General features: G+C 33.7%; 1 protein-coding gene across 1 annotated transcript in view; it reads right to left on the reverse strand.

Annotated features, from left to right (window-relative positions):
* Positions 1–20,242, reverse strand: part of Lama2 (laminin subunit alpha 2) — a 555,405-nt gene that overhangs the window by 418,472 nt on the left and 116,691 nt on the right. Inside the window, exons 2-3 of the mRNA XM_077801650.1 lie at positions 8,449–8,619; positions 983–1,095 (exon numbers count right to left, since the gene is read on the reverse strand). Coding sequence (XP_077657776.1) covers positions 983–1,095; positions 8,449–8,619 — 284 coding nt within the window. The remainder of the gene's footprint in view (positions 1–982; positions 1,096–8,448; positions 8,620–20,242) is intronic.

Raw genomic sequence — 20,242 nt, forward strand, 5'->3', positions numbered from 1 at the left:
CCCACTAGATGGTATTTCCCTATACTTTGGCAAACTCTGAAAACCATGACCTCTATAGTGTATTGATCTCCCATTAATTGTTTTGGCCATTCCCCTGCACCAGTCCTCAGATCTCTAGATGCATCATCTCCACACTGGACTAAGAAAGAACAAATAAGTGTTTTTCCTATGTTAATGCCAGAGAGTGAAAGAGAAACAGGCCAAAGTGAAGAGGTTACATAAGTTCACCATTTCTAGTCTCAGTCTAGGACCAATTAAATTAACCATTGTATTTGGAATAACAAAAAACTATGGGAACATTTTTCTCAAATCCCATCCCAAATCCATTTGCAAGCCTAAATAATTTTGGTGACGGTGATTCTTGATTCATAACTTCATCCTGAACTGAATGTTGTGAACAGAAAGAAGAAGGAAATTAAGCATAGAAGGCACTCAGGCCTATGCAACACACACTCTAATGACTTCCAACATCAATTTTATATAACTACAAGGCTTGTTACCTCGTTTAGAGGCCCAAGTTTAATTTGAGACTAACTGTCGCAGCTTGCACAACTCTCAGTAATGAGAGGCAATTTACTCAAGAGCCTTGTTATCCAAGAGCCTTTAAGAGCACATACAACATCAGCAGAGTGGAAGCACTGTATTATTTTAAAAGTTAAAAATGGCACTATCATACTCCCTTCATGTAAAATTTTGTTGATCTATGTTTTCATCAACTCTAACTAGTTAATATAGATTCAGGTCCTAATTCATTAATAAACCATTTGCATGGATCCATTTTAGTTGTGCTTTAGAAATAAATACCACATATTTGTAAATGACTATATGCCAAATGAATAGGACCCTTTGCTCATTGTATCAAGAAAATAACAGCAGGTGATCAGAAAGTGTATCCTTTCACCCAAAAAAGTACCAACTAAATAAATAGCAAATGCAAGGTACAACTTCAAAAGTGGAAAATGATAAGAAAGTGGCACTGTACCTGCTGTAAATCCAGTGTAATTGTCACATAATGGTATTCGATTCCATTCTTAATACTGGGACTCTGCCACCAAGTGTTCTTTCCATCAATAGCATTCGTAATAGGGTGTCTCTCTATTGAGTCAGCAGCAACATGTGAAAGGAAGAGAAAAGAAAATCATATAATGAATCTGTAACTGTTTCTTTGAAGAAAAGAAGTAAAACTAAGGAAAACAATCCTGTAAAGATCAAACTTTAAAAAAAGAGTAATCCATATCTTCTATAGAATTTATCCAGTGATACCTTTTCCATATCTCTGTACAATGTAGTAGGAAATTGCCAAGATCTCAGGCTACACAAGAAGCAGCTGTTCAACACTCCAGCCATCAACTACTACAATGGGCAACTTTGAAGATGACTACAGAAATTAAGGGTCAGGAAATAATACTGAAATCAAATTGATGCATCAGTCATTCAAAAAAGCAAAATCTGTACTGTTTGAGACAACTCTAGTATACCATCAACTTGATTAACAGAAACATAAAATCCTGAACTGTAGTTGAAACATACTTGAACATTTGCTCTTCTGACAAATTCTTTATCACCAGGACTTGGACAATCCAGTATTTATCTGGTTTTAATATAAACTGTTATCACATTTATCCTATTAGATGTTTTACAACAAGTCTTTAGATTGTCATTTTCTACCACTGTTAAAAAATATAGTGAAAGATACCTATGCTTCCCATGCAGCTTTTTTCTAGCCCCGTAAATCACTACTGTAGTGGAAGAATTTAGATAATAATGGCAAACAAAGAGATAATGCATATGAAACTTCATCCAACCAATAAAACATGGGTCTTTCCTCACCTTATTCCACACAGTTGAGAAGACACCCAATTGTGAGAATCAAAAGGAAGACTGGGAATAGCAGGTGAGATATGGACAGCCATGGCCAATCGTACTGTCCTTTGATATGGCTCTCCTTGTTCTTACAAGCTTTGGACCTCAAAGATGCTCATCTCTTCCAAATTAGCTCCACAGATTTTACAGTAGAGCTACCCCGGGCCTCCCCAATCCCCATTACCCTTTGAATCAAAGTCTGAAATCTTTGCTTCTCCTTTTCCAAATAATACAAGCTATGTTTATTTGTTTTTTGTTTTTTTTTCTCTCATCTAAATGGGCCCCATCCACACATGGGTGAGAATGGTGGGAGTTGAGGTTGTTGATGTTCCTGTTTCTAATTTTAAGGCTCTAGTAAAAGTGTCTACATTCCTCACACCTCACTTGGAAGTCAGCACATTTTCCCTCAGAAATGTAAACAAAAGGGAAAAGAGCTTCCTTGGTTTTCTTCCATTCATTATGGTTTAAGTATAGTTGGGGTGTCACTCTTGAGAACTTATATAAAACTAATTATTTGGGAAAATGTTTAAAATTAGTGATCTATGAATAATCCTTCAGATTAAAACATAATCTTTTTTTTAAATTGAAAGACTACCTCAAATAATGAACAAATTACAACACTGAAAGGAGCAATCATGGATTCTCAATTTATCTACATAATGAAGTTATCCAGCCATATATTCTAATGATAATGCTATAGTCTAATGATGAAAGAGCACAAAATTTGGCACATGAAGAGCTGTCATACGAAAAACTAGCTATTCCTCCTGACGCTGCCATTTAGTACTTAACTGACCATGGACAAATTGCTTAAAATCTGTGTCATCCCTAAAATAGGGATAACAAAAACTTCACTCACAGCAGTGGTTTCCAGATTCTTAACTTTCAGACAAGAAGCAAAATTTTTAAAAAATTTATGAGAGATATGTGGAGTTGATATAGGAGTTCAAATTTATTTTTTCAATTATTAATAAATCCTGATCTACTAATTATCATTTAATATGCCATCACTTTTATTTCACAAAATAAAGGACATTTAGAAGCTAACAATAGGGTTTTTGAGGCATTTTTAAAATTTTAATTTGTTATATATGATAGTGGAATGCATTACAATTCATATTACACATATAGAGCACAAGTGATTTTTCATATCTCTGGTTGTACACAAAGTAGAGCTAACAATAGTTTTGAAAAGCCATAAAATCAAAATAAAGGACAACCTGTAATCCCAGGGCTCAAGAGGCTGAAGCGGGAGGACTGCAAGTTCAAAGCCAGTCTCAGCAAAAAACTTAGGTGCTAAGCAACTTGCTGAGTCCCTGTCTCCAAATAAAAGCTTAGTGCCCCTGAGTTCAATCCCCAGTACCCCACTCCCAGCTCCAGAAATGAAAAATTTTTTAAAATGTATCCTTTTGTTTTCATGAAACACATGGAATGCTGTGCTCATTTATTTTACATGTCTCTGACCCGTGAAAACATTTTGTATCCAAATCCTTTACTTATAGGGTTGCTAATGAACTCTATAACTATCAATAATCTAAGCTTATTATGCATATAGATAAAATACATTGTGAATCTGTTCAAAATGTATACCTTACTGAATTTTAGAGACAAATTGCAATTAATAAAAAAATGAACATAATAAAAAATAAAGCAAAACTAATAAGTCTTCCATGCAGTATAAATCAGTAAAATAAAATATCTTTTAAAAAATTCATTAAAAACTATTTATTAAATTTGCCATTTTCAAATTTGTGAAAATTTTTATTATATGTCAATTTTATTTAGGTAGTCTGCTATAACCATCAGTTAAACACACAAAGGCTATGACTTTGTCTTTCTTATGGTATGATATTCACCTTTCAAACATAGATATTCATATTCCAAATATTGTATGAGATGATAGGACACGATAACAACATTCCATTTTTATTGATAAAAATTTAATTCCACTAAGCAGCTGGATGGACTTTATTTTGTACCAAGTCTTATGTCATTAACAGTCCACTGAGATAAGGCATCCTGTCTCATTAATGAAAAGTAAAATTGCTAAATGTATTTAAAAATTAGTGCTAGTTAAATTATGTTTAGCTAAGGAAGAGGTCATCTTTATAACAATAAGCAAATATCAGAAGCATAACTAAATATCAAACAAAAGCTCCTGGTGGTGTGAGTGGGTGCTAAAATTGGCACACCGAAATCAGAACACCAAATGAAATATTGCTGGCATTGCTTGTGAAGAAAAACAAATATCACAGCAAACATTCCCCAAACATCTTCCTGAATCATCTTTATAGACTGTGGGTTTAATATGTGATAGAAAAACATTCACACAACCACATTACCAAATAGAATTTGTGACTCGTAGGTAATTGCGAGAGAGCCTGTCTAATTGGAAATTTTGATATCTGCCACCTCAGGTCAAATTGATATGAGAATTAGTCATGAAAAGGAGGACAGGGAGATGAATCAACAATTAACCATAATCCCCATTATAAAAATTTAATCATAATTAATTTGCAAATACTGATTAATTGCTGGCAGAGTTCCCTTATTTAAAAGGGGATAGAAACATGTAATATCCTCAACAGGGAAAAACTATACAAGTCAACCAAAGGGCTAAACTGCATCTGAAAACTGGCTGGGGATCCAAGGAGGCAGACCACTCAGACTGCTAATTTTTAATTGGGAAGCACAGTCTAGTAATAGTAAGGAAGTTCAAGTTTCATTTTTTATATGATATTAAGTGCAAACTTTCCAGATTTATTCTAGAAGTTCACTGAATTTGTGGAATTTTATCCTTTATAGCTCCAGCTTTACTAACATATGTTCCTGTGGTTTATTACTAGATTTTTATTCTGGTGGGGTTCTATTCTTTCTAAATTCCCAGTAATAAAACATGATTTTGAAATGTAGTAAAGCTGGTCATTTATAAACAAACAATATGAAGAAAATACAGGCTGTGACTAGTTATAAAAAAATATAACACAAATAAGTAAAAATGGGGAGGTACAAAGCAAACCTGGTGTGAATTATGCTATACTAAAACATTGATTCAGTTTTGGCTTTAATTTGAAAACATGGGGTGAAAATGCCTAAATATAGGTATATTCCACTGAGACTCAAGAGACTCTGAATACAGAACTTTGAAGGAAAAAGTGACACAGTAGGTCTTAAACTCATTTTGGCAAGTATATTTCATCTAGTTTCCAAACAAGAGTCTCCATTCAGTTATTTTCCAGTCTAATCTTTGCATTTTTCATCCTGAACATATCAATTTCTTTCTTTGTAGAAATATATATTCATGTATATATAAGGTAAATATATATGTATGTATATATATGGTAAATAAAGGTACTTACCTTAGAAACATTTATATACACACACACACACACACACACACACACACACATGTGAATTTTAATGTTCTTTATCTTTATAATTTCCCCTCTGCCCATCCTATCCTAAACACAAAGCTATGCATTTCTACCATCCCATCCCTATCATCCATTGCACTACGTCTGTATTTCCAGCCTTTCTCAAATTCTGCACAAAATCATTTGTTCCTGAGCTCATAGATGTTTTTCTCCACCAGAATTTACCCTCTTTCCTAATGAAATAAAAACTTATAATCCATCAATTCATTTCTTCTCAAGCCTTTCCTTGGATTTTCTTGACACTTTATTCTTCCGTTTCACTTTCTCTGTAATGTTGCATGAAAATCAGTCCAAATATTTGCTACTGCCTTTTTACTCTATATGGAATTCTCACCTTATTCTCATTATAGCTCAATGGTGTCTATCTCCTAGGAAGCTAGTCTGAATTTTTACTTATTTCCTGAGCAGATAACCCAGATCCACATCTTAAAAAGGAAATAAGATCATCTAGTAAGAATTTCCTCCCAACCACTCTTCTATCTGCCACTATGCATCCTTCCTTTTATTCTAACTTGGTCAATTAAAAAGGTATATATCTCCTCATTTAGGCTTTTATATCTGTGCTTAATGATCATCTCTCCTCATCTCTTAAGAGACATCACCTTCAACATCATTTTGTTGACAACTTCCCTCACTTTTCCCTGTCACCTCTAAAACCAGCTCACCTGTTTACTGTCTTTGAAAACCTTTCCAGCACCATATACTCCACTGTAAAACCCTCTATTATCTTTATATCAAGAATACTTGAAAAGACTATTCCTACACTCCCCTTTTGTCCTCCTTATTAATTTATGAACTCTTCAATGTTGTCTTTGCCACCGTGAGTCCACTGACTCTAACAAGATGGCCAGCAGATGCCTGTGTTGTCAAAATCTAGGAAAACCTATGTTATCCATGTTATGCTTTTCTTGCTCAGTATCTTGGAAGCAGTTAACACTATACATTACTCTTTCTTCCTGAAAATTTCTTCTTAATATACATGATGCCTCATTCTCCAGATTTTCTTCCTTAAAATCTGTTTATCTTCATCCTCACCTAGATTCCACTTAACCATTTCCTTGAGCCTTCAATGTTTCCCCAGGGGTCTGACATAAGTCTTTTGCTCTTATCATACCACACAAGAAATAGACAAACATGGGAAGTGTGCTGTGACTTACCAGTCTGTTCCCATACCATACCAACACAGACTCTAGAAATCAACTAAAGTCCATCATAGCAAAGAAAGATTTCTGATGGTTGCCCTCTTTGGTGTCTTAATTTTTTCTAACATTTTGTAGTATATGAGACCATCAGTTTTAATCATAAAAGTAAAAATATATTAATAAATATTATATCAAAATATTTAATGATTTCTACATCTCTAAATTAACTATTATAGAGAGAATTATGCATTCTTCTCTTTAACTCTATCAAAAAGGCACAGTGCCTTCCAATTTCCTTTCTGAGATTGAAAAAATGCAAATTGTGAGAGAAACCTTTAGTCATTTGATAAGCTTAAAAATTCAGCAATGGATCTACTCTGTATGATACTAAAATGGTAATGATAAATACATTTCATTACACATTTGCCCAAAACCCATAGAACATATCAACAGGAGGGAGCCCTACCTAATGTAAACTCTGAATTCTGGTAATAATGATGTGTCAATGTTATAAACAAAAAATTACCACAATAGAGGTAGATATTTATAATGGAGAAGGTCAGGCATATATTTGGGGCAGAGGGAATATGGGAATTTTTCTGCATACCTGAGTCTGTTCTAAAAGTAAACACTATAAAAGAAAGTTAAAAGGTACATTTAACAAATTTAAAAATAATATAATGATGAAGCTTTATCCCAAGTTTTTCATCTTAACTCACATCAATTGATAATAAATATTTAGTTTATTAGCTTCTCTCCTTTCTATATAAATTGATACAGATAGGTAGATGAGATATACGATTTTCTAATGCATATTTATAAATGAACTTTCAACTCTAAAATTATCTCATACCATTCTTCCCTTTGCCATACAAATTCTTTACTTGTTAAGACACAGTTCTCTGAATACTTCTTGCTGTTTTATACCTCTAAGACTTATATATGCTTTTCCTTTTCTAATGCTTTTCTCTCATCTAATCTTACTACTTTGTACCTTCTGAGAGTATGAGTCACTGTCTCCTGGAAATCCTTCAATGACCTTGGCATCTACATAGAACCTACATATTCCCAGTTTATGTTTCTCTTTCCTGTTTCCCCTTCAAGTTCTCTAAGTCAAGGACTACATATGATTAAGCATCATGTTCCAGTATAAGACATAGGTAGAAGCAGCATTTAAAAGCTTGTTGAACAAATACACTAAATTATCTGAGGTGTCAGTATGGTTCATAGAGGTAACCGAGTGGGTTTTCCATGCACAAACAATCCTGTTTGTGAGACCCTTGGTAATCTGTTTCCAGTCTTTTATGTTTGACTCATCTCTATTCTCTGCCCTTTGACACTTTCAGTTCTACTCATTCCTAACTACTGGTAGCTTCCTGAACAAGTAAATTTTTTTGTCTTATTCTGATTTCTTTTCCTAACCATGCTTTTTTTTTTTCTTCCCCTCTTCCCTCTTCACCTACTCAGCTCATACTTGTCTTCTTTGCCAACATGGTTATCACATCAGGTAAGCCTTCACCTATATCAAGATTGAATTTCTGAGCCTTTTCTCTCTTCTTCAGGGTCCTATACTCCTTCTTTGTACTTATTACACTTCATAGCAGTAGCCATTGTCTTGCCCACTGACTCTCTTGTTTAGGCTAAGACTACTCCTTATTCCCAGTAGAACTTAACCATAGTACCTGACACACCAGCAACCAATGAATAACTAAAGTCTCCATGAAAAATCACATCCTCTGATACCATTCTGGAGCCAGGAAACCCAATGACTGATTTAGTTCTTCAGCTAGAAAATTCTCTTCAGCCTCTTTGCCTGCTACTTTTAAAAAACCCCAAGACTTTAATTTTTGTTGAATGACAGAAGAGGGCCATATACAGGCTCACATTGAAAAAAAAAGATTTTAATAATTCTTAGAATTATAAGCTCTTTTAATTTCATGGAACGTGCTCTTAAAATCTCTCAAAAATATATCTTACTGAGTGAAAACAAATACATGTGAAATACATACGGTATGGATTACTGCTGTTTTGATTGCAGATTCGACACTGGGGGTTCCGTACAGGCTGCCCAGGGACATGCTCTACCAACTTGCAATACATTTCAGGTCCTCTTTCTCCACATGTCGCATTGGTTGTGATGAGGGCATTGGAAGCAAGATTCAGGACAGCAGGGAATAAACCTGAAAAAGATAGACAAATGAAAGCACGTGAGCCAGTTTTGATTTTGCTGTATTTTAAAATGCTTAATTAACATGGGATATTTTTCAGAGCATTAAATTAATCCAAGATGAAATATTTAGTTATAATGATATACCTGACAATAAATACTGCATGTTATCAAAGGAAGAGATTTTTTTTTTCTTTCCGGGTCTTAAATATGGGAATATGAGGCTGTCTATTTAATTTTTAATCTCTAATATTTAATTATAAAGAAGGTCTTGTCACAGACACTTTTAAGTAATACTTTTCATTTGATCAATAAACTATCTTACTGAATCTGAATCTTCCCCTTCAGTTATTTTATATCTAGTATTAAACTATAATCACATGTAGTTTCTGCACAACAATGCACCTATGGTTCTCATGCTCACATTATGCTCCAATTATCACTTGGTGTAAATGGTTGTTACAACTTCTTTATGTCCACACTAAAAAAAATAGATAATGATGAAAGATATTGGAAAACTGTCCTTTACTGATTTCTGTGCTACACAATACCTTTCCAAAAATGAATCATCATAATAGTAAATGTTCATATACCTGAAAATATTTCTTAGCTACAATAAAATGTTTGACTTGCATACATACAAACTCAAAAGGCCAACTCATTGTAAGGCTAGAGAGCCTTCCTTCTATCTGAGAACCCAGTGCAGGTCCTTCCGTTTCTATAACTTAATGTCAGTTCTGCTTTGTACATGTCTAGTATTTGCATTTTATAGACCTCTTTTCCATGACAGCGCAGTAAAGTGACTCATCAAAAGCCACTCTATAACTGAAAAACTCTTGTTGGAGGAAATCAATTGGGAATTAAGATAATCTGACTCAATTTATGTAAGTAACACACTGATCACTTAGGTTGTCCAAGTTCTATGCATGTGCCAAGTAGGTCTATATCAGTTCAACTTCTAATACTGTCTTTCTTGACTAAATCTATGGCCTGATGTTTTACTGATACCCTTAAAGTTTTAAGCTTTTAAATTTTTTCAGCCTATTCTCAGGACTTGGCACAGAAAAGCCACTCAGTGTGTTTGTAAAAGAAATGAATAAATGACTTATGATAACAATCATGATAGTTACTTTATAATATTTATGTATAATAAGTCTATGAGCAATATGAGCTATATTTACTTTTATTTTATTAAAGAAGCACAGGGTATTAAGCAAATGGCTCAGGATTACTATTAACAGAGCTGTGCTTTGAGGCTAAGCTTTCTGGCTCTCAAGCCTGTCCTCTTAATCATTACACAGAACGGTATCTTCAATGCAATCTGAAACCTACATAAATCTAGTGCTCATTAAAACTCGTGATCTTGATTGATCTTGGAATTGCACTGAAACAATAAAAGACTAAAAAATAAATCAGTGTTTATAAAATTTGATGAGATGTATATGTATTTTTATTTGATCAATAAAGCTTCCTTTCAACCAGAAGAGCAAAAGCAATGATAGAAGAAAATTTAAAAACAATTTTAATTACTTTGGATCTTTATTGTAATCATTATCCAAATTGTCTAATCAGTAAGTGAATTCATAAGGCCAGGAAGCACTTCAGTTCTTTTCTCAATCACCCTCAGGATCTCCCAAATCTATACCCAAGAAATCTTCCCTCCCTGTCTGCATTTTCCAGGCTCTAAGATCTCTCTGATTTTCCCTTCCAGCACAGCAATCCCTCTCTCCTTAATCCTCTGGCTTTGTGCTTTTCTCCAGCTAATAATTATTTGAGGTTTCCAATTCTTCCTGGTTTGCCAGGAGTTCATCACTTCCTGAAATTTTTACTTAATTTCTGTCTCTTTCATTCTCCCTAATGAATTTATCCCTCCCCACAATTTCTATGCTCTCTGACCTCCACACAGTGAGACATGCTACAATGAGATGTGAGGTCAACTAAGATGATCATTGGTCAGAGAAATGTTATCCATTCATAAAACATTATTTTTGTTTGTTTGTTTCATAATAAAGCATAATGTGCTATGCAAAAAGCAAGGTGCTTGTATCTTAAATATCACCCAAAGGCCCATGTGCTAAGGCGTGGTGCCAGCCTATGACACTACTGGAAGGTGATAGAAGATTTAGGAGGTAAGTCATACTGGAAGGGAGTTAGGTCACTTGGTGTGTGCCCTTGAATGGGATATTTGAACCTCAGCACTTTCTCTCTCTCTTTTTTTCTTCTTCCTGGCTACTAGGAGGTAAGCAACCTTATTCACAGTATGTTCCTGCTGCTATGATATTCTGCCCAACCTCAGGCCCCAAAGCAGCTGGGTCAACCATGGATTAAAACATCAGAAATTGTAAGCCAGAATAAATTTTTGTTCTTTAAGTTTATTTTCTCATATATTTGTCACAGCAATTAAAAGCTAACTAACAGTGCTATATAAAAATTATCTAGTATTTATTTTATTTTTACCTTTTCTATATAGACTAGATTTATTGAAAAATTTCATAACAATTTTGTGAATTTTGACAGGTTGTAAATTTAAACTGATTTTTATAATTATATAGTCTCCAGGGCACTATTTCTTTATTGTAGACACTTTTTTTTCTCTAGGTTAGTAAATAATATATGATCAAAAAAATAAGATTTGTGTGTATATCTCTGTCTTCTGTCATTCATCACCATTTTACATTTAACTATATAATTATCCTTTCATCAAATATGTTTGAGAACATATTATGCCAGAGAGTAAAATTTGGAATTATTAAGATGAGCTTATTGTGGGAGTTTATGTTGAGCTAAATATTGAAGATAGAGAAGTTTATCTGGTAGCAAAAAGGTAGAAAGGAGAAAGCAAATGTACCCTGTATATGGGCTTTATGCTAAAAGTTTGTGTGAATGTTGAGTACTTCAATTTGCAGTTGTTCTAACATGTAAGATTATGTAACTTTATAGATACAGAAACATATAGATTACACATAGAATACACCTAATGGTTCACACACATACCAACACAAACCACAGCCTATATGTCACAGTTACCTTTTTGTTTTAGTCACTATTTTTTTCCAATTCTTTAAACACTTAATTTATGGTATAGAAAAAATAGGTAATAGGAATGAAGAGATGCATTAAGCCTTATGTTCTAAGGAGGATAAATACTCTTCTTCTCATCTTAGTGATCATAGAACAAGCTCCAGTCATAAACTCCATGTAGACCCTTCAAAGAAAACCAGCTTACCCACATAAAAGCCATCTCCAGCAGCTGGGGACGTCTCTACAACTTCCCCAAGATATAGTCATTTTGACTCTGTGATCTCCTCCTTTACCACTGACAAATCCTGACCTTTCCCATGACTTTGCAGGAATGGATGACTCCCCATAACCTGGTCTGGTGCAGTCCTACAGGGCCTCATTTGAGATGGTCAAAGTACTTTCCCTGGTCCAAGCAGTCATGAGAGCAAACCAAAAGAAAGATACCCACCCAGCAGGAACTATTTTACTTGCATTTTATGTTCAGAAAACATAGAATTGGATTACATCTCAATTTCCCCATATGAATAAATGAATAAAATGAGAGCAAAATGATCCAACTACAAAAGGATTACAGATATTGAAATAACATTGATTCAGAAGCTATTTTATGTTCCTCATATTATTTAATATCCCAATCATCCCACTGTGTAAATCTTATTAATTCTACTTTATAGAAAGTGTAGATAAATAATGTGGAGAAAGTTCAGCTTGAGAATATGAGTTGAACTCAGCTGTTTAAAAAGCTCAGAAGACTTTTTTTTTTCAGGACACAATGATGATCCCAAAACCTGGTTCTCTATAAAGCTTAGCAATGTATATATTTAATTAAATAAATTACCTATTCACCACTCCATTGTTCCATTGAGTTTTCTACCCATAAAACTAAAGTTCTTAAAAAAAACTTACATTTGGTATTTTTCCCCTCTTTCTGTTGATATTTTTTTCTATTATACTTATTGATCACTTGCTCAAAACTAGCCTTTTCACAATTTAGTTGCCTTGTATCGTGGTCAGAGAATAGTTGCTTCATGAAATTTTATCACTATTTTCCTGCTTATTTAAAAAATCAATAAAGTATATTGGTCAGGGAAAGTCCTCAATTAGTTGAAAATGATCAATTTAACAGTCAGTCAATATCTCAACTTTTGCTGAAGCTTCAACATGCAATATTATAGATTGCCATCATTTTCATTATATATAAAATCTATTAGGGTGTACCTATTTATTCCCATTCAAAAGCATTAGACCAATATTTATTGCCATATTCAATCTAGGTTACTTGTTAAGATTATGTAAGCATTAGAAGTGTAAATGAACTACAGATAACTGATGAACCTTTACAGAGTATTAATGCATTGCAATCAGTTTGAGGTCTTGTAATGTTAATGACCGTACAACTATGATTGACATTTTTTAAATACAATTACACTAAATTTAGTTGGATTTATGTTTATGAAGAACCAACTCTGGAAAAAATAATATTTATTCTCTCTGCTATATATAGTGATTAGAATACATTCACTCTTCATAAAATATTTTGTTCTATTATATATGCATATATAATAGGCACACATATTTCTATTTACATATATGTACATGTATACACACATATGGTAAATAGAAAATTTAGGAAAATGCCAAATCAAAATTAGGGGAAAAACAGAAATTATATTACAACACAGTGAACACTTAGAAAATTCACTAAATTTTTACTGATTTTGCTTGGATATATTTATAGTCTATTTGGGTGTTCAAATAATATAGTATGTTCATACATGTTGGCATGATTTTGATCATCTGCATTGTCAAAATACCATATTCTAGTTTCAAACAGAAGAAGCATTTTTAAATCTATTCATGGAACTTCTATTTATAAAAATTGTGAAGCAGCTCCTATTTGATCAAAGTTCCCAAAGATAAAAGCTGCAGATTCTGATATCCCTTCCTTTCCTCTCTCTTTCTCAGGCTCTCTCAGTCTCTTTCTCTCTCTTCCCCTTTCCTCTATCTATACATTTATCTAGATGGATAGGTATCCCACCAATATCTAGTGTCAGTTGATATCTAAGTTTTTATTGAATCAGATCAACCACAAACAATATTTAAGGAGAAACGTGTAGGCATAGAAGAAAAAGAGGTCAACTCACTGGATAAGCCTCAATCGTGCAATGTGGGGCTAAAACTCAACAGAGATTCACAGTTTTACTGGATAAAATAACCAAAGAACAGAACCAAGAACAGGCACAGCTCACAGCAGTTATAAAATGAAGGGTCAAATCCTGGAGTGGACAGGGGCACAGAAGGGGAGCCTGAAAATGTGCACAAACTGCACCCAGATTGCTCACAGATGCCAGACCTTTGTAAGTCCTAGGCAGTTTCCAAGTACTCCAACTTGAGACTGAAAACCCTGGGTAGAGAATACAACTCTTGAAGGCCATGGGGGTGGGGAGCGGGGACAAGATTGAAATTTGAGTGCAGTGAAGTTAACCCACTGTCTCAGAAACAAAAAAATGAATGTGTTTATATCAGAGGAATATAACCCAACCTAGAATTTGTACAATATAACCTTCACAAAATCCAAGATTAAATTAAAGAAAAAAAATCCATACAAAGAAACATTGCAAATTCCAAATCAACCCTGGTAACTAGCAAGATGCTGTCTCAATAAATATAAAAACAGCTGGGAATGCATCTTAGTGCTAGAGAATCCTGGATTCAAGCCCCAGTACTAAATATATATATATAAAGATTAAAAAAAGAAAGACAACCCATACTGAAGAGAAGTAATCAATTAAGATCAGCATTGAGAATTGAGATCAATCACATATTAGAAGAAGCAAACAAATAAGTTAAAGGAAGTTTTAAACTATAGTTCTCTCTCTCTGTCTTATACACACACACACACACACATACAAGCTCATGATGGAAAGACAAATGATAAATATCTTCAATATCTTCAGAGAAATAGACACATGTGAAGTATGGATTCTAGAACTGAAAAATAATATATGTAAAATTAAATTACCCACCGAAATGAATAATAGAAAATTGAAACTGACAGAAGAAAATGTAAGAGACCTAAAGAACAAGCTATAAACTGTTTTCCTTCTTGAAGTCTTTAAAATAGATATTAGTACTTAGCACAAACATTATAATGTTGCCTTGGGTAGGGTTATGATGTAGATATAACACATATGACAACCATCAGGAAGGTTGGAGGATAGCAGGATTACGGTAAATGGATCCAAATGCTTTGTGTTAAGTGGTATGAAATTACAATAACAGCACAAGTTGAAGTTTGCATATTTTACTGTTGTGGACGTAAAATACTGCAAATGTTTCATAAAATGGTTAGGCAGTTTTTAATAAATTTCAACTTAAACCTACCCTATGAACCCACATTTCCTCTCACAGTTAAATAATCAACCGAAAAGACAGTATCCAAAAAAACTTATACAAGAACATTCATAGAAAATTTTATCATAATACCCCAAGCCTGGGCTCCATCAGAGAACTGATACTGTGCTGTGCTTATATGATGAAAAGTCCACTTCACATTAAAATCGAACAAATTATTAATACACTCAACAACACAGATGACTCCAAGAACTGTTATGCCAAATTAAAGAAGCTTTACACAAGTCACACACCAATTTTGATTCTAGTTAATGCTATTTATGATAATGTATATAAGAATGAAGTTGGTAAGATGTCCACAATAAGATAAATCCATGGATAGATAAGCTCAAATGAATAGACATGTAACAAAGTGAATATACAAAAATCTTAGCTTTAATTCAGCCCATGTTCACTATATAATTGTGCTCACTATATCATTCTTGAATTTTCTGCATGAAGTCAAATTTTCATCACGAAATTTTGGTGAAAAATATAATAGAAATGTAATGCATCCATGAAATTTATCTTATTCTTTGGCTTTCATAAATTTTAATATCAGTACCAATAAAAATTTCAACAGGCATTTCTTAAATCAAATGTGGAAAAGATTGTTTGGTGCTACAAAGGGAGACTGTCTTTTCACTTTCCTTCAAGCACAGCAACTGGGCCAAAATAAAATAAAATAAAATAAAGGATAAGATTAGTAAAATGTTGAATTACTCCAAGATACATGCAGGTCAGCAACCAGCAGATAACTCTATTTCCCTTCTAGAGTTTTCCAGTTCTTGTAGCTTTATTTTTACTACCTTTGTGTAATGTTTGATAAATCTTTTTTTTTATTTTTTATTTTTAGATGGACACAATATCTTTATTTTGTTTTTATGCAGTGCTGGGAATCGAACTCAGTGTCTCACTCATGCTAGGCAAGCGTGCTACCACTTGAGCCACATACCCAGCATTGATAACATTTTTTTAATGACCACTATCTAGTATACATCTTTAAAGAAAATCTTTCTAATACAGTCTGGCATGAATATTTCCAAACATGGTGTTTTTTTGTTGTTTCATCAGCATAAATATTAAACTAGCTAGATACTATGGATTATCTGTCTTCATTGTTTGTGTCTAGCATATTATTATATTTTTAAATTAACACTCAGAAATATCAGTATACACTTACCTATTGACACATATACATCTCTTTAATATCTCAAATAATGCTACCTGTTAACATTCATACTTCAGCTTGTGAAAACCATCACGAAATAACTGATAACCAATGGTAGTTGGAGACTTTCTATGGGAAAGTCAATAAAACAATTGTTTTCAGTATATTCATCTTAATAACTGTGAAAAATAATTGTTATGACAATTATACATGGCAGATTCTCTCTCTCTTTTCCTGTCATCTTACTCTGGGCTACAGTATTTCTTCTGTTATTTTATGCCAAGCACCTATCACCTCTGAAGAGAATAAACGGAAATGGTTTGAATGTTTCTAACTTTCCATTTCAGTTTCTAGGTCTGTGGAGCATTTTAAAAAATATTCATGCAAGTAAACAAAATTGTTTGCCAGCGATTCACTCTTTAAAAGACAAAAGAGAACATGCCAATTTAAAATGTTCTCAGACGTGTCAAGGAAGTAAAAGAGATACTTGTCTGTTGAAATCTTGAACTATGTGGGTGTGTAGGACACACTGGTATAAAACAAAAATGGAACAAAACAAAATGTTGAAGAGAATGACTTCCAGCTGTGCACCACAGGAAGTAACTTAATGCACTTGATCCACAATGCAGATGAGGAGTTTTATAGAACTGCAAAATCAGTCCAATTTGAACTAATAGCTGTCCAGACACAACAACGCTTGCAAGCTAGAAAGAAAATAAGAATGAATCCAATTGGCTAGAAGCAAACAAAAACAAGGAGAGCACGTATTCTAGTTGTTTCCAGGGCACTAACATTTATCTCAGACTATGATTTAATTCTGCCCTTTTCAGCCTCCAAAATAAAAAGACACATTTAAATCCTCCTGAATTGATTTGGTCTCCTTTCCTCTTTTTATAATTAGGAAAAGTTGTTCCTATTACTCTGTGGAATTAACTTTTTAAAATTGTTTACTCTCTCTCTCTCTTTTTAAAATAAACTGATTAAGAAAAAAACTTAAACAATCTTATTATCATCAGAAATGAAATAAGCCAAAGGTAACTATTATATGATAGCTGACACAGCATCAGCACTTACTCTATGTGACAGCCACCTTCACCACTTGGCCTAGCAAATGCATGAGCTGAATAACTCACAAAGGGCATCATTCATCTAATTAAGAGAATACCCTCATGGATTTGCCATGACCTAAACTTTAGATATACATAAGAAAATGACTGTTATTACAATTTAGATTTCTTGTAGGAATCTAACCTACACCAGGAAAGCTATTACACAGTAACAGTGACTTGGGATATGGCATTTGTGCTTTAAACTCCCCCAAACTTCTATAAATACAGTTTGGAACCAACTCTAAACACCCTATGATGGATAATGGGAGTTGACCACAACGCCTGTGATCAATATACTTCCTGAAATGAAAAGAAAAAATTTGATTTAGCAAGACATCATCCCAGGACTAAATGGAAGAGACTTTAACTTGGTCCCAAAAAGCAGGTCTCACTACATATGGCCTCCACCACCTATCAAGAACCCACCATATATGAATACATGACAAAGGTAATTTCACATCATGTACAACCAGAAGAATGGGAAGTTGTACTCCATGTATATACAAGGTGTCAAAATAAATTCTACTATCATGTATAACTAAAAAGAATAAAATAAAATAGAAAGAACCCACCATCTGGCAGATGCTGGTCACACTTCCACTCCTTGGAACTGGCTTGGAAATCTTATTTACTACCATTTAAAATTAGTATTCACCAAATACTTTGTTTTTATTATACTTCATTTGTAGGACAATCCTGAATCATCTCAATGGTTTTCAAAATCATTATTACCCCCCAAAAAGAGACATAGCTGGAACACTTATTTGGAATGTTCTAGCATTAGGATACTTAAAATATATACTGAGGGGGTGGCATCTGGGGAGAAATACACTACTTCCAAATTCCTTCCAACGTCACTTCATCAATATCAGCAGAACATATGTTCAGTATCTACCCTCTTCTGCCTGCCTTCCAAAAACTAAGCCTATCAACTCGATGTCTCTTTGGCAGGTCTGTGTGCAAACCCAAAATGAGAAGGAAAAAAGGAAAGGATGAAAAAAATACAAAACACTTTTAAGTCACTAAAATGAAATTTACAACCTTAAATTGGCAATTACCCCACAACAAAGGTGTTTGTAATGGAGACAGATCAAAAACTTTGCAACTATGTGTGCTGTTCACCAATAATTTAAAAGTGAAATATGACAGATCTCTAAACTAGTTTCTATGCTAGGAGCATAAGCTTATATTTATGTCCCTCAAACAAACAAACAAACAAACTCAGAAGGGATTTGTGCATGCTTTGATGAATACCACAGCCTTGGAGAAAATGTGGTTCCCATGCTCTATAAGGACTGCTTACCATTTCTTATCTCTAGTGATGAAACACAGTTCCCCGTCATGTTTACCCTGGCTTAAAAGACTTAGATGAACAGAAAGGAAGTCACATTCATTACTACACTCTTTTTCATTTGTTTTTGACAGTAAGTATTAAGAATTCTTCAGGGGCTGATCCTGGATTCTTATCTAAATTCTTCTTCTTGAATAATTTCATCCAATTCTAAGCCATTTGCATGTGATTTGTAGCATCACTGATACCCAAGTTATATCTATAGGCCAGAGAGCATTCTAAAGCTTTAGACCTGTTTATCTTAATGCCTGGCTGAAACCTCTACTTAGATGTCTCACCAACATCTCAAATTTAATCTATCCAAAGCAGAGCTTATGATTACCAGTGCTCCAACCATTGCCCCAACACCCAGTGAATTAGCTACTCCTGAGTTTTTTGTAGCTCAGCACATTTTACTTTACCCATCTGGTGTCTCATACAGAAAACTGGGAGTCAAAATTGATGTCTTTTCATCACTACATTCTAATTTAACTCCAAAATAATTTTCAGATCCATCTGCTTCTCTCCAGCATCACTGCCTACAGTGGGGCCAAGTCGCATGCATGGTAACACTGATATTTCTATAATAGCCTCCGAAAGGTATTTCTAAGTTGTTCTGGACATTTTCCTAATCTTTATATATAAAATGAATTTTCTTAAGATATAAATCTAATCACATCACTCTTCTTAAACCCTTTCAATAGACTTTAATTGAAGTTAGATTAAAATTCAAAATTATTATCCTGGATTACAAGATTTTCGTCTCCTTCAAAGAATGCTCTCTTGAATTGGTTACTAAACAAGGCTGTTTTTTTCTTCCTCCGTATTACATCTAGAAATTCTTGCTCCTCTACTTTCTTGTGCTCTTTATACCTTCCTGCTTTTCAGAGGTATTTATTTTGTCTTATGTCCTCTATGAGATCTTTTCTAATCTTTATAAACATGTCTTCTATTATAGTTCCTAATTGTGCCTTATTTTTCTTGTGTAGAACTTATGACAACCTGTAACTTTAATGAGTGATCATCTCTTTTGTTGGAACACAAGCTTCATGATGGAAGAAACCATATATAGTTCCTTCAATTTATCACTGTATTCTCAAAGGTATGTGAAATATTCTCCAATGAGAAACATATCAGAATTTAGTACATAAATTATATGCATGTTCTGAAGAAGTGGCAAACTTCCCTTTGTCAAAAAATAAAAAGAATAAAGCATGACCTAAAACAAAATTCAACAAACATAACACTAAAAAGCCACAATTCTGTTGCTGTTGTTCTATGATTTGACAGCATAGAAATAATGATAATATCGAAGTCTAAAACCAGTATTTTCTTACAATTTATTATGTTGTCTTCCTAAACCCATACCCCTGCCCTCTGGGTAGATTTCCATCTTCTGTGTTGGGAAATAAATACAGCTTCTCATATTCTGTGGAGTTTTTATGAGTCATCTTTAGTTTTCTCTGGGATTAGGTTGATTTGGTTGATAAATCAGAAATTTGGTTGGTGGATTAATGTATTTCCCCAGTCTATGACCCTACTTCCCTCAAAAATACTTGAAGGCAAAATGTGCTGATCCTAATCTAATAACTACAATGTTAAATTACACTAA

This window comes from Urocitellus parryii, chromosome 8 (assembly GCF_045843805.1).
Source record: "Urocitellus parryii isolate mUroPar1 chromosome 8, mUroPar1.hap1, whole genome shotgun sequence".
In the NCBI taxonomy this organism is placed as follows: Eukaryota; Metazoa; Chordata; class Mammalia; order Rodentia; family Sciuridae; genus Urocitellus; species Urocitellus parryii.